We start from the raw sequence: 26,156 nt of genomic DNA, 5'->3' as shown, positions 1-26,156 counted from the left end.
CTGTGTTTACTTGCCCAAATCAAAAGACATGTATAATTGAAGTCACTGGAATGGGTTTTTTTCAACCACCAGTCTCACCTAGCAGCACAAGGCAGCTATGCCTGCCAAAACTGCAACAGGTGATCCTGTGGCATATCCTAAAAATCACACACCAAGAACATTTCAGGATTTTCCATGATCTAGACGAGGAATTGGAACAATCATTGGTGAACTACCTTCACTAACCCACAGCGTGGTACTGAATGCCCCAAGTCACTTTCCGTTACACTGCAGGGTCAGGGAGGGGAGGTGGTAAGCCTCAGTGAACTTCATTCATAAAAAACTGTAGGAGAAAATCCGGGCTCGCTACAGCATCAGAAAGATGCCTGCTGACTTGAGCAGTACAGGAGGAGAATCATCATCTTACAGACAACCACCTGCCCCCTGACCTCGGGGCACTTCACAAGCTGGAAGTAATTACAACACCAGACTACAACTTACTCCACACTGCCATTTAGGCAATGTCTTCTCCCACCTGAAAAGCTGATGCAATTGTTGCAGAGAATTGTTCAGTTCTTCATACAGAGATGTTTGTTGTTAGACGCTTCCACATGGACAAATTAGATGCAGCTCATTACCTTGCTATCTCCTTTCTCATCTGCCAAGCTAATTGCTACATCTTTAACTCAGAGTGCCATGGGAGCTTTCCATAAAATATACCCTTACATTGCTCTTTTATATACCCCATGAGACTACTCTGCAAAGTTAGGTTTCACTTGCTGGGAAGAATATTGTATTAATTTATAACCGTATTCAAAAACGTGTTATTTTGTTTTTCTGTCAACACCAAAATCACACAATAAGGTGTGTCTCCCACCTTAAGGGAGGAGTGGAAAGAAATATATTTCAAAAAGAATTCTGATACTAACTACAATATTGATAATCACATTCAGGCCAAAGAAGTTTCTGGCTGTAATTTTTTTAAATTACATAGCCACCTAAAAAACTTCTTCTAAAGTAGCCAATGTGATTTCCTGGAGTTGGTTTACCTTTCTGTTGCTTTCCTCCATAAATTTTAAAGTTGCACTAGTCATACATACAGAAAGCAAATTCCTCCATGAGAACTTCCCCTCCTTCTCCTGTTAATGTTCCTTAAGAATGAGAAACTTATTCTTGTGCTTAGCAAACAAAAACAGCCTGTGCTAAAAAATCTGCACCAAAGTTTATTGTGGTATACAGTAACTTGAATCCTTGAAACCATGCTTTGGCAGGGGGAGATTCTGCAGTGGTACAAAGAACTAGGATCTATATTCTAGTGATCCTTGTGCCCCATATCACAGAATCACAGAATCACTAGGTTGGAAAGGACCTTTAAGATCATCAAGTCCAACCATTAATCCAGCACCACCATGTCCTGAAGTGCCACATCCACACGTTTTTTGAACACTTCCAGAGATGGCGACTCCACCACCTCCCTGGGCAGCCTGTTCCAATGCCTGACCACCCTCTCAGTGAAGAAATTTTTCCTAATATCCAATATTAGGAAAATCCATATCGCACCCTCTTTTATAAAAAGCTTATCAGGTAACAATATTTACCAAAAATCACGGGGAAGTACAAAAATCACAAAATCAGTACCGGTACTGTATCATGGCCACCGTACATCAACTTGTTTCTTACAGGAAGCTGTGAGACCCTATGGCACACTTTACGCTTTGCTCCTGTTTGCATGTGTCAGAGGAGGTACATATACGTGCCTCATACAATGCATTCCTGCATCTGTAGTTACAGCAGATGTTACCCTCAGCATGTAAATTGTCTGACTAGTCTCAACAGCCACCAAGCACCTTGACGCTAATCATACTGGAAACACAGAAATAGGTATGAGGATTCTGCAAATCAACATGTTGCATGAGAACCCAATCTCCAAAGCACCATGAGTTAACACCTCAGTTTCATAGCTAAGAAAAGCAAAACTGGAAGGACAGTAACACAAGAGAAAACTTGTGGTCAAGTGTGCCACCAAGAGGCAAAACAAGCAAAACTAAGCAAGGCAAGGAAGAACAAAAGAGCAGCATCAGTGTGCAAAATATCTGGGAAGCCCTGGAATGATGTGCAGTGTGGGGTCTGCCTTCACTATGCAGTCTTCACTTCATCTTCTTCAACTTCTGGATCGTAACTCTGCACAAGGACTGATAATGTCCCCAGCAGCAAGAAGCTTAAAATCTGTGTAGCTTATTAACACCAAAGTGCAATAAACACCTCAACGACAACCAACTTGACATTTTAAAAATCTCCCAGTTTCTATGCAGGAAATGGTTCTCTAGGAAGCATTGAGATTTCAAAAAAATAGAGCACCCTTTAGCTTAGAACAAAGAAACTGCTGACAGCTGAACATCTCTGAAAACCTGTCCATTTCGTGGAAATGTGTAGATGAAAACAACTTAAGTCTTAAATTTACTAACATTTTCCACTCCTATGGCCCTGTGTTGCCAGTAGTTGCTATACCCATTTAAGGGTCTTTGTTTTTTCAAATATAAAAGTGATCTAATTTTTTTTTTTAAAGCTGGTCTACATCAGGCTTTAAAGTTTCTTGACTTGTGTCTTATATGACAGGATTTAATGCTGTGTGGTTTTTAAAATTCAGGGGATCTGATCATAGTGGGTGTTATGACATAGTCTTTGTTTTGTAGGGAAATGAAGTTACTCTGTAAACCAAGCAATGTTAACTGTCTGAAATCTGAATGGCATTAACGAAATGAAAGAGTAACAAGCTATTCATTACCCTCGGGTAACATACTGAGAGTGGCAAAAAGGGGAGTTCCCACTACACTTTTATCTTTCCCCATTTGTGCTTTATAAATGGCAGATGCTTATGTTTTTTTCTAAGTTTCAGCAGCAGCCAGGACTCTGAGGTTGTTCCAGAAGAAAACCCTTTCTTTTCTATTCTTCTCCGCCCCACCCCTCCGTTATCTCTTTAAAAGGAAGATTTTTTCCAAATGCTCTTAACTTTTCAGGAGGAACAGATCTAGAGTTCAAGAGCCTGGTAACAATTCATTATTTCTCTCTTTCATCTCAGAAATAACCAAATGTGTGCAAGCCTCTTCTTTCTGGCTTACTGAAGGCACCAGAAACAATGATCCAGAGAAGCAGAAGTGACCACTACAGGTTTTATGAAGGGGTCCGCGTGCCCTCTGCTGGCATCCACAGCACAGCTCGAGCCAGTGCTTTCATTAGACTATTTCTTTTAAGGAAGAAAACTCACTCCTACAGCTATAAAAACATGGAAGTGTTTTTAGACATTCTCTACTTGGCCTAAAGAGTAAATCTTGCAGTTTTTAAGAGTATTTAGCTGTTCTGTGGCCCAATAATATTCTTACATCTTGACAGACTGAGCCTTTTCCTCATTTCCCACTGAATACTTTAGGCCAACCCAGGACACAGGGACCTGGGAACAGTATTTAGCCACAGAAACAGAATGTTTTGGCAGCACCTCCTGGTTACAGTGATAAGATAACCTTCTGTCTCAGTTCTCCCTTCAGCCTCCAGTTAAAAAGAGCTGGTATGACATCTTTAAACATCCCCTGAAGGACTAACCTTGAAAGGGAAAGGTCTGGAGAGGACAACGTTCATTCTAATTTTTGAGGATGTCCTTGCAAGCAATGGCACAGGGCATTCAAAAGGGCGTGCTGAGAGCAGATGCTGCTCATAAATTAACACAAAGCTCTTCACAGCCCCTCCTTTGCCCAAGATCGCGTCTAGCATTTTACCTCGTGATAGAAGGTAAAAAGATCTGTAACGTGAGCTGGGAGTAACTGCTATCTCCCTGATGTTGTAAATAATGTGAATGAGGGACCAACTCCAGCAGCTGCTCTGGAAGCACCAATTTCACAGCATCACAGTTTGTACAGGAACGCGGTAGGGCAGTCGGACACACAAGGCTCCCGCTTTGGCAGTACCAAAGTTTAAACATACTGGTCAAACACACTATGTAGCTCAAGACTTAATATCAGCTGAGTGTCTGAACATTTTTAACGTGACCAGCTTGACTCAGCTACTAATGGTGCAATGCAGATAGACATCATCACAGATTATTCCTCAGAATTGTAAGTAAACATCAATAAGCATCTGTGACAGTAAGTCACAAATAAGTAGTTGTTGCTTAAAAATTTGTAACTGGGAAAGCAATGGGAAAGTTAGGACTACGTAATCTGAAGAGAGGTACAGACTAGGCTACACAGGATAATTTCATGCAACAATTGTTGCAAAGCATTGCTTCCTTTCTGCTTCAGACCTTCAAATGCAAAAATACAGACTTTTCCATCAGCACAGACTAATAAATTAATTTTTTTTCAAGTAAAGTTCGTACCTGGTCTTCACTTGTTAAGCCAAGGTGCATCACAAAATAAAAATGAACCAGGAAATCAGAATTTGGCAGAACATCTTGACGCCTAGTCATCATAGCGCAGATTAGCCTGTATGCCTGAAGTTTCCCTTCCTTGTATTCATTTGGCAAAGTGGTTGCCTGAAAAGAGCAAAAACCTTGTATTATTACTTTTTTTCCTAGTAGCCAGCTAACGCAAAACTGTATCTTTAGTGGATTTTCCATAAAGCAAGTCTGTTCTGTGTATTTATTAAAATAGATTCAAGTCCAAATAGCCTTTGGATGGTTATTTGTCTTCTTAGCCAGCAATGATAGTAACAATTTAAAATAATGTAACTAAATATACACAAATTCAATATTGACATAGAAGTAAATACTAATGTGTGAAAGTTTTAGAAATAACTTACCTTGAACAACCATGATGCAAATATCCTCAGAGGAGGAATTAAGATGGGAGGAGAGGGAGTAGACTGATTGTCCACACTTATAGCAAGGTTGTCCCGTATCTAATGTTTTTACAAGAAGAGAGTTAATAAAACTGATAGCTTACTTTATTAATGCTCTTTATTTCATATTATTACTTTTTCATTTTATTTACTTTAAAGGCACTACACCCTGCACTATACTTAAGCCAAAACTACCAGGAAAGCTTGTTCTATAGTGCTTCCCCACAGCCCAAGCAAATATTACCATTTTAGGTCAGACCATGAGCTTTTACACCAAATACCAACATTTGCGGTATCCTATTCTATACTTTCTATATTTTCTTTGCTACTGTTTCCTCACTCCATTTAAATTAACCAATCTAAATTCTCCTGTTGTTGAACACGAACATTGCTTACTGGGGATACCTACTAGAAATCAAACAAAATTGTTTTTCTTTATGACAGAAACCTCCAAATCTCATGCTTATGTTCCTGATGCTAATACTAAATGAAATTCAATACTAATTTTTACAATAAAAGAAAAATAGTTGTTATTATTAGAGGTAAGCACCATATACAATACCTTTGCAAGTTTATACCACAACTCATAAAGATACCCAAAAACTTTTGCATGGATTTTAGGTGACTGTATATTGTTCACATCCCCAAGAATTCCCAATATCCTCCTCCATAACACGGCAGCAGAATCAGGATGCCAACCGATTAGGCTTCCACCAGCAATTATACTGCAGTCATCGGCAAGGAATTCACTACTGTCTGTAAATTTAAAAAAGTTCCATTTCCATGAATTAGAAATGCAGTGTACAGGATAAATTTTGTCAACAAAATAGGAATGTTATTCCTTCTAACCATCTTCCATCTCAAAAGTATTCTCTCCCATCAAATCATCTCTCTTTTTCATTGCTCAAGTTAGCGCATGATTCAAAGTAAAAAAATGGCAGAAAATGTAGGCTAAAGGGCTTCCGCATAGACATGACACAGCTATAGATCAGTTTAATACCAGACAGACTGGCCCCATTCAAGGGTGTTTTTTTTCGCAGGGAGGGAAATGCAGTTAAATGGACCATTCACATACTCCCTAGAGATTTATTCCGTCAATAACTGGCTTTTATAGGTAATATTTCTATTGCTAAGAGTCCTTTCTTTTTTAAATCACACAGTATAAAATGACCTGGAAATGCAACTGAACAGAGAAACTGAAAAGTATGCACTACTAGTGATAAAGAATATGCTCAGGCATTATTATTTCATACAGAAGCAGTTCCTGAGATAGCCGCGCGCAAACTGAGAAGGAAAGCAGGGATTTGTGAAGACTGTCAGGCTAGTGGAATTAATATGCTTCAACAGTAAAAGAAAAATTCCATATTGAAGTGCAAATTTTAATGACGAAAGCTATTACGTTATCTTCTACCAGACCAGGGAAAGCTGCGTAGCAGCCTGTCTGCAGGCAGAATCAGAGCTATGGCCCAGCGTGGCACCTTGCAGTGCTCAGCTCAGCCGCCAGCGTTTCAAGGAAAGTTGCTGCAAACTTCTACACAGGCAAGGGGAAGTAACTCACGTCCTCCCAGGACCATCCTCCCAGGACCCAAAGAGGGTTAGCAAAATAAAAGCTGTTTTAAATGTTTTTATGTTTGCTTCAATTTATTTTTAAAAAATTTGGGGATTGTTGCTTTTTTTGTTTGTTGTAGCATTATGAATCCCCAAAGTGTTACGACAAATATTACTTATTAAGCACATTAGAATGATCTTCACCAGATCTATTGCCAAAGAAATTGCATCTACGCTGTTCAGTCGTGGCATCACAGTACTTTTTTTGCCTTCCACCAAAGAGGTTTCTACAGCGAAACAAAAGTTTTGCGACTTGGGTGAGAACCAGAAATGCAGAAAGGTCACACTGGCTCTGTTGGGCAATTGTACATTTGTAACCCCATTTTTCATTTTAGTCTGTTACCTTTCAGGTTATTTTATGTAATTCATTCTCTTTGTGTACACAAAGGAACAAAGTCTTGTATCACAGACATAAAGAAAATAATGCATTTATCATACATAATAATTCTTACCATGTAGTGTGTTATATGCTACCTGTTGCACAATGGCAGTCTGAACTGTTGAACTAGGTCTGCTGGTTCATTATATTGGAAATATGTCAAAGAGAAAGTGAATATGAAAAAAATATCCTTGAAACTATGTATCTGTTAGCAAAATCAGCCTATAATACAGTTTCATATGTTACTCCATTAAGTTATTGAACTAACATCTCTGACTCAAATTATTACATGGCAACGTACCTTTACAAATTGCAAAGAATCAAAATAGTTCAATAAATAATCATGAGTGTTGTGTATGTTAAAGATACTATAAATAAAATGAACAGGTAAAGGACTTTTACTTCCAAATTAACTCTTCTGAGAACGTCACTTACCACATCCTACTGGAGTATAGGCACCATGTACTTCAAAGTAGAAATAAGGAGGGTAACAGGATTAAGATGAGAGAAGTTACTGTGAATTAACCAGTTATTTCCTACCAGTTGAAGTATATAGTAAGGAATGTCTTTAGACCATTCCACTATGAAATAAAACCTATTAACTTAAAATGGAAATTAAATTAATTTCTTTTACTTGAACACTGGGGCAGGCTAAGAGAGCACAAGCGATCAGCTACCACATCTCAGTTATTAGTAGTAATTTGACACAGTAGGTAACCCAATTATTTTCAATTATGTGATCATTTTCTGGAGCACAATTTATTGGCACCTATGCCAGCTTCAATCTGATTATCCAAATTCCTTAAACTCTGGGCATTCAAATCTCATTTTTGGATGAACATCATGAACGAAACTTAGTGATATGCACCAAACAAAACATACATTTTATAAGCAAACTGGAACTGTATGAACTCCTTTGAGATAAAAATCTGAAGCAGTAAATAGATTTTCTGCACTACGGTACCTGTTAAATTTGCAGTATCTGAAGGACTAAGCTGAAGCCACCGAGGTGCATCAGGATCCACACAAACATCTGCTGATGCATTAACTTCATGGTCTTCATCAGAAGCTTGCCAGGGGATAAGTGCAATCTCTACTTCGTTATTATAGCCAATGGATGTGTCACTGCTAACACTTTCACCTAAAGCAAGAAAGGGATTAATAAGGATGGCAAACCCTGTAGTCTTTAGAAAGACTACATTAGCAAAGCATGACGAGAAAAGCATTTAATGTATCTGTAACAAGACAAAATTATGACACTTAAGAAAAATACTGTATTTCTTGGAACTCACTTTTTTCTCTCTCTCTATAATTTCCATGCGAGTCTGCTTTCAAATCTAATTCAGCTGTACTACTGCTTCTTCGTACTAGTACCTTCAGAGAAAAAAATTAATCACAACTTATTACAGTTTTGAGAACTGCATCATATTTTAGCAAATTCAAGACACACACAGTTATCAGAAATTAATTACAACTCAGTCAAAATATCTTCATGAATATTTAACTACCCAAATATCTTTAAATGTCTTAAGGAAACCATCATGCTTTCAATTTCAGTCATTATACTCCCTTTCTTAAAGTCAGTTTTCATACCAACAAGCAGGACTTTGTACTTATGTTTTTCCACAAATATGAAATCATTCAATACTTTTAAAAGTATCAAAAAATCTTTCAGAAAGAAATTAGTAATCATCTATTATGCCAGGGCATTACTTTGTTGCAAAACAACCCATGCAAAGACACCTGGTCTTTTGTTTACCGCCACCTTCTTTGACAAATGGATTTATAGCCCATTTGCTGAAAACACTCCAGACAATTTTCTGCTTCTAGTTGATGCTGATCTGTCCCTAAGCATAGTTGTTTTGCTTTACATCTGGCAGATCATCCTCAAATTCATGTTTCTTGCAACTCCATGTCATCTATAATTGCAAAACTTAATTTCTGCCAGAAAAAGAGAGTATGCAACAAGCAAATATGCAACAAGCAGCCCCAACACCTTACATCTAGGAGCATACCAGATCTAACCGCTGAAGGAATCTTCACTCTAAAAGTCCTCAATTCAGTTAACATTTCTGAAACTCCATTTTGATATTTGAAATTATTAGCATTACTATTTTAAAATAAATTTCTTGAAGCCATTTCTGATCCACTGCCCAGACATTCATCCATTCGTTCTTTCTGCATATATCTGAGAAAGCAAATTATTGCCAAAGAGGCAACTGGCTTGTAGAAATTATTATTATATTATCTAACATAATATTATCTTTTTTTTTTTAATTAACTGGAGAGAGTTGACAATCATTCCTAAGAAATGCATGTTTGATTGTGCTGCCTGACAGACTGCAGAGTGGTCTCTCTTCCCTGGACAATCTGTCTCTTAGTGACCAGTGATGACAGTATTTCAGTGGGTTGTGATATGAAGTCAAACTGGTTCACATGGTACATTAGCAAGTTACGCAGTGAATATATGGTCAAACCCCAGCCTCCACTTGCCAAAAGGGTGAAAGTGCAATACTGGTACTGCCCAGCAGCATACGCTTGTGAACATCTTCTAACACCCCCAAAATAGAATGCGGAGCCAGGTTAATTTTTAATTCCCCCCAAGTACTGAGCTTACTTCTCTCCTTCTCCCCTCTACCATGCAGAGCAGAGTAGTTTTCCTTCTTTTTTGAGACACTTTTTTTATTCCTGAAGTCATTAATGAAAGCACTCTGCAGAAAATGTCTCTTCTCTCCTTTCTAGAGCTAAGTATTAATGGCACTTCAAGTCTAGATCTATGGGAGAGCCAAGGTACAAAGATGAGATTAAGCTTGAAGTCCTCCATGCTGTATTGCATTGTATTTCCAAGAAAATGATCAGCCTCAGTCATTTATCATTTCTACCATTTATTCAAAAGTTGCATTAAAAATTTACAAAGCTTGCCTGTCCTAATGTTAACTTATACAGACATCTGCAATACATAGCTGGTGATACAAATTGTACTGAAGGAAAGCATTTTCCCCGGTACTTTAAACCATCAAACATTTATTCCAGCGTACTGTAGCTCTGTAATAGCCATGAATTATTTATGTTTAAAAAGTTATGAACTTCTTGATTATATTTAATATAAAAAAGCAGAAGTCTTGTATAAGACTAGAATATAGCCAATTACACAAAACTGCAGAAGCAGCTGACAAGATCAAGACAAAACAATCATGCCAACCAGCATTATAAACAGCTACAGCTCAATTCCAGATTCCGTACTAGAAATGCGATTAATGATTTTTCACTTTCAGTTGCTACAGTTCCTAAATCCTAAAAAGTATCTGATTAGAAGTGTTGCTACAATCTTATCAATAATCACTTTCCATTTTGCCTTACTTGCTCAGCTCCATGCTCCTTCTTTGTATGTCCCTTATTTTCCTGGATGGATTTGGAGTCTGAAGCAGTTAAATTATGAGAACTCCCAGCCTTTTTACCTAGAAATTTTAGAAAGTAAACAGGAAATATAGACATTCTGGGACCAAAATGCATAGCAAATTGTACGAAAATTTCAGTTACATTTACATGTATGCTTCTTATATTTATAGCCTAGTGAAGTAATATAACATTAAAATGGAATACATGATGTTTTGAAAGATCCTTCATAAGCATAACATGCTTACACAACAGGAACAGAAATAGAACTGTTAGCTTGAATACACAAAATTTAAATGCAAGCCAGATAAAGAAGTCTAAGAGTTACATACAAACTGCATACATTCAAAGGTTTCCTTTTTAACTGCCCTGCTTTTTTAAAGGGTCATGTCCCGCATTTGTGGTCTGTAACTTCTTAAAAACAGTTCTTTCAACAAGAGACCAACAATATATTTACTAAGAAAACGAGATAAAAACTACTTTAGAGTAGAACTAGAAACCAAAGTAGATAAAAGCAGCATTTATGAGGCTGAACAAGTCGCAACAAATTTTCTTCAGAAGTACAGTATCGCTATATTTTATCAAAATTACCTTGGAAAATATCAGATGGAAACTGATCTGTAATATCTGAAGTGCTGCTACTTCGAGTTAGCTGCTGCTCTTGGTCTGCAAATAGGCCCGTAGCTTCTGTTCCTGTTGAATTTTCCAGCTGTTGAGATTCTTCAACTTCTATTGATTTAATTAAAACACAGAATATTTGCACGACCTCAGAATTATATACACATGTGAACTCCTTACCTAAGAAAGCTATATGAGAAAGTGACCCATTCAAATATTTAAAACTCCCAAGTTACAAAGCTAGAATGTGACTTATAATACAGAAGTTGTAATTCCAGTTTTATAAAATATCCTTAGAAAAACTGTAAAGTTTAGAGAGAGGTATGAGCAGTGTAAGTGGTAAAAAGTCTAGAAAAAAGACAGAAATTACCCTGTGGGTTTGGAGCGCACAGGAAAGGGTGGGAGGATGTCACATGGACAGAGCTATGTTTTTTAGTGCTAGAGACCCAGCCTGGACATTGTTCATTCTGGAAGTAGGATAGAGGAGAAGCAGCAAAACTACTACAAATGCAGAGTGCAGAAAAGATGACTGTGCTTAATGATTTCTCCTCCATAGAGAGGGGAAGGGGAGAATGAAAAAGGCAACAATTCAAAGAGTAAAACAGATCTGAGCTACATATGATCCGGACTTAGTTTGTCAGGACAAACTGAATCATGCAGCTTTTTTGCTGTAACTGAAAATGAGAAATAAAAAGAAAGGAGAGAGAGGTATGACAATGCAAGTGAGAAAGTAAACTGACCTCCTGGGGAAGGAACAACAGGAACTCTTGAGATTAGCTAGCAACACGACGCTTTTAGAAATGCATTTCTCTTAGCATTAGTGCGGGGGAAGACAATAACACTCAGAATCAAGTATGTTCCCATTCAGTACTGGTGCTTTTAGTTACGGCCATGACACCGGTTAATGCCACCTACCATACTTAAGCTAACTGCTAAGCCTTTCCCCAGAAAGCAGTCAAAGAGGTGGCCCACACACTCCATCAAAGCTGACCCAACAGAACCACCAGCCTGTTCAAGGTGTTCAATCTGCACAGCAAATGCTACTTTCCTTTTTAAAAAAATTATGAAAAATGCTGCTGTAGCAACTTTTACAAAGAATCCTTGAATTTCTTTTTTTCAATAAAGAACATGGGCTGAATTATTAAGTTTTCTGTATTTCTCTCTGCATATTGTTACATAATATGCACCTTAAATAAAAGTGACCTTTCCACCACCCTTCTATTCTCCTCCTTTTCTCTCCTTTCCTCTGCTCTGCTTTCTGTTTGCTCCATAGGCACTGACATTGACACTACACTTATTTAGAAATGAGCAAGAAGCACAGCCCCTCAGGATCAGAGATTACAGACCAACATACACAGATTGCAGCAGCCTGCAAGAGGAGAACAGTACATTCAGTTCATTCAATCTACACTATGAAGTGAGTTTAATTAATACTTGAATACTTAATAAAGATTGCGTGTATTTCTGAAAATTATCTCACAAATACACATGTACAAAAACTAACTGTTCTGATATTTAGTGACCTCAAAGTGTCACTGTTGACTTTAAATGTCTTACAGAAAACAATAAAATAAAATAACAAAAAAGAGAAGTTTGTCTTTCCGGTCATTGCCCATATTCACTAGCTAGAACAATTTCAGTGTTACGACTGAAGATAACCAAGCAGCACGAAGTGAAAAAACCCTAAAGATATCGCACAGAATAGGAATCCCTAGAGAGCCCTAATGCACCACATACACAAAACTTTTCTCATCTTGCTACAGCAGCTAACTCTGATTAGGGCTCAAGAGTCAGAAATCCCTCCCAGGAAGTGAAATGTGGGAGGTGACAGAAGGTCCTATTTTCAGAGGCTTACAAGCTGGAAACAGAAATAAAAGAAGGTCTGCTAACATGATAGAGAACTCTCACTGCTTCCACCCACATATCACGGCTAGGTGATAGGACAAATGCCCTAAGCCACAGTAGCTTTGTATTCTCAGGCCACTACATCCATTTTTCACATCTATGTCTGGGTACCAGTATGGAATTCAGTTCAGAAGTTGTATGCTTAGCACTTGTTCGAGCTTTATTTATCACAACAGTAAGTTCCACAGGACAAGACTGTATTGAAAGCAGGAAAGCAATTTACTACACTTTCGAGCAAAAAATATGCCCACTTCAGCCTAAATAACCACTAAAAGGCCCAAATCTGGATTGTTGCCTTTAGTTTTTGCATTCCTAACCCTTAGTATATTTGGTCTGCACTATATTCAAACTTTAACAACTGCTTGGAAATGTTTAATAAATCAAGTAATTGAAAGTGTAAACATGAATAAAAACATTTATTTATTAAGAAGTTAAAATAAATTTTACTTTAGTTACTAGGGAATATAATCAATAATTAGAGGAAGAAATCTTTAAAAGAAAAAAATCCACATTTGCAAGCACCGATTTGTAACTGAGTGTAACACAGACAGAATGAGATTTTTCTTTTCAATCAAGTAGCTCTATCAGCTGCATTTCGACTGCATATTTTGCTTGCACTAGCTCATACATTCAAGCATTCAGCTACGTTCTACAGTAGTTCCTTGCAAAGATATTGCTCTCCTCCTTTTCCCTGAAAAGGTTACCTATTTTGACAACGAACTCAGTGACAAAATAACAAAAAAATGTGTTTTAAGCAGCCATTTTTTGCCACCCTTTGTAACTTTGAAAAGGGACAAGATATGATCTCATTAAACTTGTTTGTCTCCTAATGGCTACCAATGCCATGTTTTGAACAGATCTGAGGCACAGGAAACAGAACCAGTGCAAAACATCTCATTCCACACTGCTAAAGAATAATCAACTGGACAGAAAGGGAATAGACAGACAGCAGTTTAAAAATATAAAGAACATTTATGTAAAAGATGACTTTAAAGTACAGTACCTGACAGTCTGTGAGAGCAAGAAGTGTAAGAGATACCAGGTAAAAGAGAGCTCACAGTGTGAAGCAGAAGAGGTACGCTTTTAGTAGCTGGCAAAGCCTCATAAAGATGAACACAGTTGCTGATAGACTGGCTTCGCTTAGCTTCCAGGAAAAAATAAAGCAATAATTATGTCAGAAAAAATAATGAAATATTTGGGGTTCTGAATGTCATGATAAAATGAAACACAACGCTTTTCCAAAAAAAAAAAAAAAAAGTTTTACAACATTAAGTCCAGATGCATTTCTTATAAGCTGTAAGTTAATAACATGCAACTGTATCTCACACATTGAAAGTGCAATAATCAGTGATTTCTCAATCACAGCAGTTACACAATGTGGAATATTTCATTTTGTTAGTGTATGATTCCTATCTCTGGACTAGTTTGACTTACCCTTTTTTTTTTTTCCCCATTGAGTACCTGTAAGCAGTACATACAGCTCAATATAGAATGGAAAACTTATTCAAATTCCCCTCTGCTAGCTATGCTCCCCAAAGAAACCAGCTACCTCTTACATTCATTCACCTCTGCTGGAAACAATCCATTTTCACCTGAGAAGTGGAATAGTGTGCTTCTCAGAAATTGAGCTAAGGATACAGCTGCCTCTGATTTTGCTTTTAAAAGAAGGCATTCCAGCTCCAGACTGGATAAAGCCCCGAGTACTCTGGTCTGACTGGACCTGCTCCAAGCAGGAGGTTAGTCTTGACGACCTCCTGAAGCTCCTTATATCCTGAATTATCCTGTGGAGTCTGGTTTTGGGGTACTGAGCCCTGCTTTCCACTTTTCTGAGTAGAATGATGAAAGGGATGCGAGTTACGTGAAGGCCTTTGGAGTTCTTAAGTCATCATAAGGGAAGTGCAGTCTGAATGCATATCTTACTGAATTTCTCTTCAAAACAGCAACACCTAAATGGGTTCATAGTTTCTTAGAAAAAGAAAGGCCACCAGAAAAACACTCTCCAACGTGGCTAACATCATTAAAAACTTGGTATTTTACGCATTAATATCAAATTGCCACAACCTTAAAGTCTCCTTGAGAGAAAAGCAGCAATTTATTATCGGTTGTATTACTAAAAGTTATGCTGAATTAAAGAAGTCTAGCAGAAATTTATTAGAAAAAAAAAATTATTTACTTATTCACCGTTTCTCTGCTTGTACACTGCAATGTCAATGCTGACACTTAGAAGACAGAGGGGAAGAAGGAGGAAGCAAAAATACTCAAGTAGGGTAGTGGTCAAAAGATTTTCTGCTACTGCAGAAATATTCTGCTCTTACTCTTATAACTCCAGGTACAAGCTGCAGACCAAAAGAAAGTCTTATCTGGAAGCAAAAGCTGCTCTGGTATATGTATGTTGACTTAGGGGGTGGGGTGTTGTTTTTAAAGCCGCCAGCGGGAGACACTTCTCCCAAAATGTCCACTTTGCTCAAGAAAGTCTTCCCATGAACAGCCCTGGTTTCTGTATTCATCTTAGGGACTGCTACATTTCATTCCGAAAGATGACACCTTTGGAGGCTTAGTACCTGAGTTTTGTGTGTTTCTAAATAGTCTTACTGTAGAAAAGGGACATAAATAATAATTTCAAATATATAAAATGTGTTATAAGCGCAAATGCAAATATAAAACTTTTTTCACCTGCCAATTTGGGAGCCACTGGTCATCACAAATCCCATGAAAGCCAGAATAATTCTCTTTTTATCTGACCATGCCATACAAAATGAAACTAAGGGCTTTTTACACATGCAGTTCACCCTCCTGACAACCTACTTGCTCCCCACCACATACTTTTCTTACTTAAGGCAGGAAGTTCCTTTAAATTTGAATTCACACAACCAAGAAAAGTCCTTGCTGATCAACACTTCCAAGTTCTCTGTTACTGCTTTGGTGAAAAGTCTAGGGGAGAAACGCTGTAGCAGAAGAAAGAAAGAATTCTCCACTGGAGCACAAATAGGAACCCGTTGAGTTTAAAAATAAAACAGACACAAAGAATGAATTGACTCCACTGCCAAAATGTTTTGTGATCTAAGCTGAAGGCTGTGGCTTAGTTATGAAGCCTGTAGCCACAAAAACATACTAATCACCTTCACGTTCTCCTGATAAGAAACACAACTGATCTGTTATGATTGAGGAAGGAAGCTGTACAGCGAAATATCTTCCATTCAAAAGCAGGAGATTTTCTATGGAGAGTTTTAATCCATAGCCCATCGAATTGGAACACAGAAACATGCTACCATGAAATAGAGAGAGATCAAATTCAGGCTGCTGAAATGCTTGAAGAATCAGGCATCTGTTCAATGCTGGGGGTCTCAGACAGTCCCCCATCATTCCTCACCCCCGTTCTCCCTTCTGCTTTCCTCTTTCCAGAAGTAAACATGAGAGAAAAAAAGGAAAAGGAGATGCTATAAATACCTCATCACACTAAGAAAGTAAATAAGAAAGAATGAAATTGTTTATTAAATATCTGGTTTATCTTGTGCTCACAGTAAATAGCTGGCTGTATGAAAGTACAGAAGCAACATATATTACCTGACTGATGTTAATAAATGCTTTCTCATGAATTGATAAAAATGGGAATGTACTTTACTTCTTTACAAAAAAACATACTGTGCACAGGACTAACCTGTAATTAAATGTAACGTATTTAAAAGCATATATTTAGAATTTCCAAAAATACTTCTGATTCTTTATTCATACTGCTAGCAGTCAAGACATCCAGACACAGGTACGCAACAGCACTGTTTAGGCCTTTAATTATTAAGTTGCACTACTTCTGCAAGCAGCCACAACTCAAAGGCAGATTTAAAACTTGAGTGTTACTGAGTATTTGGGAACATAAGCATTTAGTTATGGTCTAACCTGTTGCTCTTTGACGAACAATATTTCTTGCTTTCTCAACTCCTGGCGCTCCAGAGGTCGTAGCACTTCTGAATCTCATAGGCTCCACAACTTCAGGATGACTTTTCCAGCTTAATGAAAAAGATCTTCCCACTACAGCTGTCTTCTGAGGCTCTAAAATGCCACCTTAGAGATAAAGAAAACAAAAATCTCTAGCATCGTATGCTTTAGCACATATTTTTGCTAAAGTATGAATGGACTTACAAGCACTCAGACATGAACAAATTAATATTTTAAACAATTTTTAAATTAAATTTTTACTATTAATAAAAAACAATCACTACCTCAACTATGTGCATCAATTCCAAGTAGCTAAAATACTGTAATTAATAAAAATACATGGAAAATAGTTTTTACATTGATGACTATGTCAGACTACAGCACAGGGAAACCACATTTCATTTCCGCTACACAGAAAACTGATTTTAAGCGCGTACTAAAAACTGCTAAATAGCTATCTTGATTGACCCCAATTACCTTTCCTCCCACAATGAAGTATGACAATACATGAATCCAAAGCATTTCACATTTGAGTAAACAGATTCTTATACTAGATTAAGTAGTATTTAATGTTAGATTAAATAAAATTAATTTTTAAGATTAAACTTAAATATTTAACTTGTTTGATACAAAAAGCACGGAAGCACAGAGACTAACCTTTTCCTCTCTGCTTTTTTTCTTTTTGTTCACTGAGCTTATCCAAGGGTAAGTTTGTCATTTCTACCCCGTACACAGTTCTTGCTAGCACCGCTGTTAGAGAGTCCATGATATTGGCCCACTCGTTAATGAGCTCCTCCCAGTCCGTCAGGGCAGACAGAACACTGAGCAGCTCATCCCACAGCTCCCGAGAAATGTAAACACTCAGGTTTGCTCGGATCCAAGCCACGATGAGGGTCTGAAAGAAAAGAAACAAGCAACAGTTCATGCATTTCTGTCAAGATTAATTCAGCACACCAACACCAACCTACATGCTGATGAAGTCAACACCCACCTGCATATTAGCATTGACTATTCATGATGCACAGATATTATGCATAGCTATTTTTCATCAAAAAAACCTTCCCAGAAGGTTTTGGTGGGTAAATAATTGTGAAAGTTACGGATTAAGGAAATCTAAAAATTCCAAAATGTATGTTTCAGGTAGTCTGTATGTTCTCTGGTAAGCTGAAATAATATGCTGTGTATAATAATAGAATGAAGAACTGTCTCCTACACCTACAGCATCACTGTGGCGACTGAGCTATGCTTGTGACACTCCGGCCTAGATACCGCAGCTGAGCATGTAGAGATGTATAATATATATTTATTTATTTATACAATGTGTAAATGTTTTGATCTCATTCAGTGTGACTCAGTTTCGACTTGCCAGCTGAACTTCTAGGAAAACAGTTACATCAAGCTTACTCTTTAGAGATACTCACTGAAGATATCCCACAGAGACTGTGTGCCTGCCTGTTCTACCCCAGTTTGTAATAGAGCCCTGAAGAACAGATCAAATCAATCTGTCTCCCTCTGTTAGGAACAGTTTTCAAAATAATTACTTGTATTACTGCAAAGGAGAATTTTTTCATGTTTTACAAGTACATTTCGTAGTACTGTACAATAGTACTTAACTAAAACTATGGGTAATCATCATGAAAAAACAACATTAAAAATCCCAAACAAACAAATAACAAAACCCCAAACACTCACTCGGAAAAGTAATCCCGACATGCTTTGAGCGAACGTATCCTTTATTTGGTTTTCTTTCGGCTTCTGCATCACAGCTTCTGTTATTCTAAGAAGTATCTGTAACATCTGCTCCCTGGTTCCAAAACAAAGTTGTACTCTTTTTTCACATATTCAATTAACTGTAGTTGTTAATTTTCACATACCAAAAACCCCTCTTAGTTGTCCAGTAAGCCTTAGTTATTGACTATGTGATCACACTTCAGACTTCACAGATCATTTGCAAAATAACGTATTGGTTGTGGGCTGTAAAAACTAATTTTTGAGAAGGTGAAGTCAGGAATGGAAATACTAGCCAGAACCCTGAAATCAAATAGCGCAATGGTGTAGACTCGGTAGAACCTGCAATCTCACAAATTGATTCTGAGGCAAGTCACAAGTGTAACTTCTGTAACAAGGTCTGCCCCATGAAAGCTTGTCTTTTCCCTATCCAGTAGTTCTCCCATGAAGTTTAAATGTTGATAATTTTCTCTTAAATGATGCAGAACATATTAAGCTTACCATGTCTTTTTATTCATTGATAGTTCCATTATCATGCGCCTGAAGATACTCAGAACTGCTTTGCAAGCATCAACTTGCTCCTTCAGAAGCACAGGGACTTCAATGCACGGTTCCAATAAGAAAACATTTGCCGAGTTTGTCAAGAATACCTTCAAGACAGGCATTTACAGTCAGTTTACACAGTGTCAGAAATAAAAAAAGCCAAGACTTACAATAAAATACTTGTCCTCCTCCAGTCAAACCCTTCACTTCCCTTGGAGCAAGTTTCATGTATTACCTATCATTTATTTTTCTACATCATTCTAGCGAAAAGTCAGGTGGCATTACAGACCCAAAGGTGTGCATTACACACACCTTTGCAGGTATCTTTTCTATTCGCTCAGGCAAGAGTACCATTCCTCCAGCTACTCATTTCCTGCCATTATATGCTCAAGCAACTGCCAATATTTCCAACAAATAAGGTTGAATGAAAGCAAATGTACAGTTCTGATTAATTCCTAGTGCCCACATGGGAAAAAAAAAATCTTCCTCCTTTCTTAAATATAGACATCTGGCTCTAAGACATGGTCACATGGTTTTATATAAATTTTTTTAAAAGTCATAAATGAAGTACAAATTGTAGCTTACAAAAAGCATTAATTGATGGTAGTTTTCCTTAATCTCAGAGACTATATTATAATTTGTAGCGTAAACTACGTGATTAGGTAAGTCACAGCCTTGTAACATTTCTGTACACAACACCTGTAATGCAGCTTGAGCACCAGCTTTAACATTTTTGTCCTCATCTTCTAATACACATCCTCTGTTAACAGCACTGGTAAAGGAGTATGTTCTTCCCCAGCTGGATGAGCGCTTATGTCCTGAATGGTCAGAGGAAAGCTTTCAAAAACATGATTCAGTTAGTGAGAAAGCAGAAAGGAATATGTCCATACTTATTCAAAATCATTTAAAATGTTAAAAGCAAAAATAGCAAGATGTCATGTCCTACATTCATTTCAGCAAGGAATTCATGTCTATTATTTCCTAATCTCTGAACAAACAGACTGTATATAGAATTTAAAGGTTTGTAAAAGTTTTAAGAGCTATGTTATTTAAAATATTTTATATCACATTTTGTGGTCACTGATTGTAGTAACAGATGAATTTAAGCCTGGCAAAACTATAAATCCTCTACAAAAATAATCTGGCAAGACCTTGTAATTCTCACTATGTTTTTACAACTCAAACCTCTTTCTCAGTAGAACAAAACTTCCCTTTAAATAGCTTCACAGTGTCAACAGCATCAAAGTCAACTTTCACTGATGGTTCAATATAGGATATTAAAAAGATGATGCACAGAATTTGTATCTACACTTTAATTTCCTAGATTAAGGTGTCTGAATCCAAATATTTCATCCAGTATATACAAATTAGTATATACTGTCAGATTCCTAAGTAACTACCACCAAAAGGAAATACACTACATGCACTAGGCCAGACTAAATTTTATCACTGCAGAACCTATTAGTATTTCTTCCATTAAGCTCTTCCTGTCATATTTGTATAGACAGGGAATAATTCACAAATCATGTTTTTCAAAATAGCTGCAATTTTTCCCTGCACACAGTAAGTGCTACTGAACACTCAATAATTATTTACATTTTGAGTCTTAAATAAAAGGATTTTTTAATCTTGACTTTCCACACATTTTTAAAATTGCTACTCATCTACAAAGCAAGTCTAAAACTTAAGTCTTATATTGTAGGTGAACAGAACAAAGTAAGTAACACTGATACCCTACATGTTTACCGTCCGTTTGTACTGATGAATCCTCTAAGTTGATAACAGCGTCCTGACTGTCTTCCTTTTTGTCTGGTTCCTCCATGAACACAGGTTTCTCTTGCAATATCCACTTTCGATATACCTTAACTACTTTTCTTGTTGCAGATATATCAGAAGGCGGCAATAAAAAAGCCTAAATTGAAAAGGTAACCAATTTTACTACACATAGGACATAGATGTGCATGCATAAATAAACACACCACCACAGCACCACCCATAAATAATACAGTTCAATATAGAAAAAGATACGTAATTTTTACTTTTAGGTCTGTTCTAGAAGGAGTTATGATTAATCAACAACTTATGCATATACCCAAATCATTCACAACTCCATAACTAGTAATTCCTAATTACTTCCATGTTGTAATTGTTCAGACAAAAACATAGTGATTGTTTTTGCTCCTTGTAAGCTCTCTAACTTAACAGGGATTCATCTCACAAGCCACTACTAGCCAGAGAGGTCTGGCAGGCTAAACTTAGTTTTAGCTGCAAAACCACTACAAAGGTATCTTGCTCAGGTCGGGGGAAATCTTTGCATCACATAGTACACTTCCTTGTCTCTAGCCAGCATGAAGTGCAACATCCAATAGCTGATTTCAGCAGAAATAGAAGGGTTAGCAAAAGCAAGTTTATATATGCCATACAACAAGAATGTGAAGTTTCTGGAAATGTCTTGACAGACACTCTCAACTTCAGGATGCAGAAAGTGAACTGCTAGAATATTAGAGAAACAGCAGCTCATCAGCAGGATGAAAAAGCACTACACAGAATGCTTTCAGAAAGACTAAGAAGTAGGGTAGCAAGAAAAAATAATAGAATTTAAAAAAAAAAAAAAGAGTAGAGGAATTCACAGCAACCAGTGAGATTCCAGTAAGGGAGAGGTAAACACAAAAAGGATCCAAATACCATTTCTGTTTCAATTACTGAACGCTGATCATATTGAATATAGATAAAAGCAGTGCATCACGTTAGCCTTTGCTCCCTGGCAGCTGACCTAACCTTACATACTCTGAACAAACACCAGGAGAGGGCAGCACGCCACAGCAGTTCTTCAGATACACAAAAGTACTCCTTGCTGTCAAAGTGCCATCCATCCCAATGAAAAGCACTGGTACAAGGAGTTCCTGAACCATGCCACACAAGATACTTCACAATAAAACCTGTGTTTTCACTCAGCTGCTAGAGAGCATCTTCTGCACATTTATGTGACCTGGAACTGCTGCTTCAACCCATTTCTACCTTGCTACTGGACACAAAAAAAGAGACACTGGGGCTCTCCAGTAGATCCACGTGTATTTTTATCCCAAAAAATTGAAAAAGTGTCAAATTAATGAAAAATACTAGTAGAAGCAATCAATGTTTAAATTGGCATTAAATACTGACGCTGATCACAGGAACAAAAATCTTACTAATTCAAACAATAAATTTGCAAGCTAATACCTCTTTACACACCTTTAAATTACATCATAATATCAAGAACAAATAAAGTGGCCCATTCAAATAAGACACCTTGCCAACTGGCATCAGCAACAAGCTTCAGTTCCCGCAACATTATAAATTATATTATATATATATTCAGTTCCCAAGCAATATTATAAAATTTCATAATTTTATCCTTAAAACTAGACCTAGGAAGGACTCCAAAAAGGGTGCGGGTATGATTAACATCAAATTTGAACAGTTACCTGACCAACAGCCTTCGCGGTGCTCTCTCATAACCCTGACATTTCCTTTAAAAACCAAAATATATACAATAGCAAATAAACACACACACTTACTTGTCGAAACACCTCATTAACAAAGTTAACATATCCTCGAGTGGATAAGAGGATCCTCTGCACCATCTCATAGACAGTCCGATGCTGCTCTTCGATGCTACATAGGCTGGAATTGCTGAGCCTTCTGTCAGACAAGGTGCTGCTGTTAGAATGGCTTCTCTCCTGCTCGCTTGCGTAAGACAAGCTGGTTTCCAGCTCTGCGTTTTTATCTTGGTTTACAACACCAACAGTCTACACAGAAGACAACACACACCTAATTAAATAACTGAAATAGCATACACCAAAAATCAGGAATGCTTATGAAGAACTCAAAATACTAGTGCTCTTTCCCCCACACACTGGGATGCCAGCAGTCAGGAAGTATAATTTTCAGTCTACTACTTGATCCAAGAAAGAATTTCGTCTTAAACTCTACATGATGTATACTTCACATGGGCCCTCCCCACCCAGAACAGCTGACTTATCCACTCTGTAAGACAAAAAAGAGGGAGGCGTGCAGTGCTGGGAGCAGAGGAAGGCACATACACAGTGAAGAGGAAGCCTCAAGTCCCTTGGGGATTTGGCTCATACTCTTGCACATTATTACTCCTGACAAATCTTTGTCAGGTGTTGTTCTGGCATTGCATGCATTTTGCAACATCTCAAACCACATGTGGCTAAAATGATCCATCCAGGACAAGAAAGAGGACTAAAAAAACCTGCTTTCAAGTTACCAGAAAAAGAACCCCAACTTACGCTAACTCAAAGCATCGCCCAAATGCAGTTCTGCTTTGTGTTTACATTAATAAGGCTGCCCTCTGTTCGACCAAGTGAGCAGTGACAGAGTCGCAGTAACAGAGCCACAGTAACATCTTTACTGCTTTTCACAATGAACTTTTTTGGTAAGATTCAACCACACTAGCGAGGCACACTGAACTTCAAAACCACTAACTCAAAGTGTGCCACAAGCTGGCACACAGCTTCAGCTAAGTGATAACTTTTGACCAGTTTCCATTTTGAGGGCAGCAATACCATTACGCAACCTAAATATTTATCTGGTGTCAGCTGTCTATAAAATTCAATGAAAAGAAAAAAACTCTTTTTCAAGGCTATGTCTGTTGGAATGGCACAGCAGTTTATACAAAGGGTGGAATTTCCAATGAGAAAGAAAAGATCAATTAAAAAAGCACTTGCAGTGGGTAAGCTACACTTAAGCTGGTTTAGAGCTTCAAATTTCTACAGTTAAGAACTCCAAAAACAATTGGAAAATATACAGTTCTACCACAATACTTAATGTATGCCTTTCTGCTGAATCCTGATTTGACAGTGACCTACAATTCAAGAGAAAAATATAAGCTGACATTGATTCTAATTTTTTAACAGGAAGCCAGAGAGTCTCTTAAGAGAAAACGCATCTATTTCTATAAAATTCATCATGAAGTCCCTAATTCTAAGGGAAGTAATTTGAACCAGCAATTTGAAAATGAAGTATTTTTCTAATACCTCATTGTAAATAGCTGCTATAATCAAGACAAAAACAAAGCAGCCTTTGATGTTGCTGGGAAATGGTCCATAGCACAAATAAGTATGACAGTTTACAGATTAAATTCCAAAAGTCTAAATGTAATATTGATGAAGCTGGTAATGCAAACAGCCATGAGAAAAAGAAACAAACCAACTTCTAGTGAATTACTACTAAAGTGTTTCCCTTGGAGATTCCCTCCTCCAAAGAAAAAAAAAATCAAGTAGTCAAGTACATCATTTATTCACTTAGGGGTAGCATTTCTTTCTTGCTTCAGTTGTCAGTGCATTGTGATCATTTGAAAGGTTAGCATGTACGTAAGAGAGGAAAACTTTAAAGCACACCTGAATAATTTTAGGGAGCATTTCTCCTCCATTTTTTGTATTCTGAACAGCAGTTAAATATTTCTTTTCAAGAAAAAAGGTAACAAGCCACTTAATAAACACAACTCGAGCTGCCATATATGGGATTTTTGTGCTATAGACATTTTCATTGTTCCGTGTTGCAGTAATGTATACTGGTCTTGGTCTTACATCAGGAATATCTGGTGAGATAAAAGGAGAAGATGTAATGAAAATCTAATCTTAAAAAACTGTAATTGCTTCCAGACTCTGGTTAAATGAACATGTCACCATTTTCTCTATATGTAATAAAAGCGGTCAGTCATTGCGTCTGTTATTATATTAATGCTTATATTATATCATAATTTTAATACTCCTAAAGAAAAGTAAGAACATAAAAGCACAGATCTTTTCTGAAGGTTATAATTTGTGTCATGCAAAACAAAGGAAAGCAAAAGAGAAGGACTGCAAAAAGAAGGGCAAAATCTGACACAAAGAACTACTACTACAACGTAAGTTGATTTTATAAGTTTCACAGAGTTTTATTAATAAAGTACTGTGAGAAAGAGAAGACGGCTCTGGAACACTCAATAGCACAAAGACTAAGAAGAAGGAGGATACTTCGGGCATCGGAAAGAGAAGTTAACTCAGGTGCAAAGAGCACTGCACAAACTGAAATAAAAGAAAGAACACATGGGAAGAAGTGGAAGATTGCAGAAGGGAGATAGGTTGGGTCATAATTCATTCAGATGCTTAGATTTAGGGAAAAATCACTTGTACACAGCTGAAAAACATGGAAGACCTGGGCTCTAACTGTGAACATCACAGCTGAAGTGGCACTGAAGTGATTTTAGACACCAAATATTAGACTGCAAAGGACAGAGTTAAGTCAGAGGTGGGAGGGGAAGGATGATGAAGAGGTGGCTGCAGTACATCAGGTGAGTATTAACACCACTGCTCCTACTGGCTCTAATACATAATTCAGTAGAAAATTGGGGAAAAACGTGAGCGTTTCTGAAATAACATGCTTTTAATCCTAAACTGTAGATTTACATCTCCATTTCCTTTCATTCGGCCCTTCACGCTCATTTTCTCTTCAAGGAAACAGTAAGTAAAATAAGAGTAACTAAGGTAGCTACCCCTCACACTTGGGAAGCTTGCCAGTTCTTTAAAAAAAACCAAACAAACCAGAAAGCATGTTGTTACAGAGTCCTCGCTCACTCAATATAAATGCTATGCCAGTGGAAACATCCTTAGGAAAGGAGAATCAGGCCAGCCTTTATGCAGTGATGAGCAGCGGCAGCTTCCTGGGCTATCTCAGAAAATCAAAAGTTGTGCTAGAAAAAAAATCAAAACATGAGACAAGGGAGGAAAGTCCTCATTCAACAGAACTGTAATGATATGCCAGCAGGTAAGAGATGCTACTGAGAGCAGTCAGCATTATTTCTTTTTCTACTTAAAAGACAAAATTCACTACTTACCAAGAACAGGTTTGTAGAGGTTGGTTAGCTTTGTAAAAGATGGAAACAAGTGAGGAAGATAGTATTTTCTAAACAAGGTGAAGAGAAACTTAAAACCAGTGTCTTGGTTCTCCTTATTCTTCCACTCCAAGCTTGCAGCCTTTGTCATGGAGTTAAAGAGAAACAAAGAGCTCTAAGTGAATGTGTTACACTGACAATCATTCCACATTGAATACAGAAGATAAACAATCACACTTTAACAAGAGATACCAAAAGTTAGCACTGTCCCAGAGAACTTTACAAACTGCAGTAAGAAGCAGCCCCACAAGGGCTCTAGCATATCAAAGAAAGCAAGCTCATTAGAAGCCAACATATTTG

General features: G+C 37.4%; 1 protein-coding gene across 1 annotated transcript in view; it reads right to left on the bottom strand.

Moving 5' to 3' along the window:
* The window catches only part of RALGAPA2 (Ral GTPase activating protein catalytic subunit alpha 2), a gene marked incomplete at its 3' end in the record, with an annotated part of 131,040 nt that overhangs the window by 79,498 nt on the left and 25,386 nt on the right, over positions 1 to 26,156 (bottom strand). Inside the window, exons 8-23 of the mRNA XM_081998643.1 lie at positions 25,800 to 25,938; positions 24,322 to 24,521; positions 22,477 to 22,707; positions 20,658 to 20,831; positions 19,619 to 19,756; positions 18,878 to 19,026; positions 18,341 to 18,452; positions 17,306 to 17,543; positions 16,610 to 16,774; positions 10,784 to 10,921; positions 10,157 to 10,254; positions 8,089 to 8,170; positions 7,761 to 7,937; positions 5,372 to 5,565; positions 4,771 to 4,869; positions 4,349 to 4,504 (exon numbers count right to left, since the gene is read on the bottom strand). Of these exons, the coding sequence (XP_081854769.1) occupies positions 4,349 to 4,504; positions 4,771 to 4,869; positions 5,372 to 5,565; positions 7,761 to 7,937; positions 8,089 to 8,170; positions 10,157 to 10,254; positions 10,784 to 10,921; positions 16,610 to 16,774; positions 17,306 to 17,543; positions 18,341 to 18,452; positions 18,878 to 19,026; positions 19,619 to 19,756; positions 20,658 to 20,831; positions 22,477 to 22,707; positions 24,322 to 24,521; positions 25,800 to 25,938 (2,490 nt within the window). The remainder of the gene's footprint in view (positions 1 to 4,348; positions 4,505 to 4,770; positions 4,870 to 5,371; positions 5,566 to 7,760; positions 7,938 to 8,088; positions 8,171 to 10,156; positions 10,255 to 10,783; positions 10,922 to 16,609; positions 16,775 to 17,305; positions 17,544 to 18,340; positions 18,453 to 18,877; positions 19,027 to 19,618; positions 19,757 to 20,657; positions 20,832 to 22,476; positions 22,708 to 24,321; positions 24,522 to 25,799; positions 25,939 to 26,156) is intronic.

This window comes from Phaethon aethereus (assembly GCF_964289735.1).
Source record: "Phaethon aethereus genome assembly, chromosome: 3".
NCBI classification, from domain to species: domain Eukaryota; kingdom Metazoa; phylum Chordata; class Aves; order Phaethontiformes; family Phaethontidae; genus Phaethon; species Phaethon aethereus.
The sequence above is the reverse complement of the archived record's forward strand: the minus strand, read 5'-3'. Positions and strand labels throughout refer to the sequence as shown.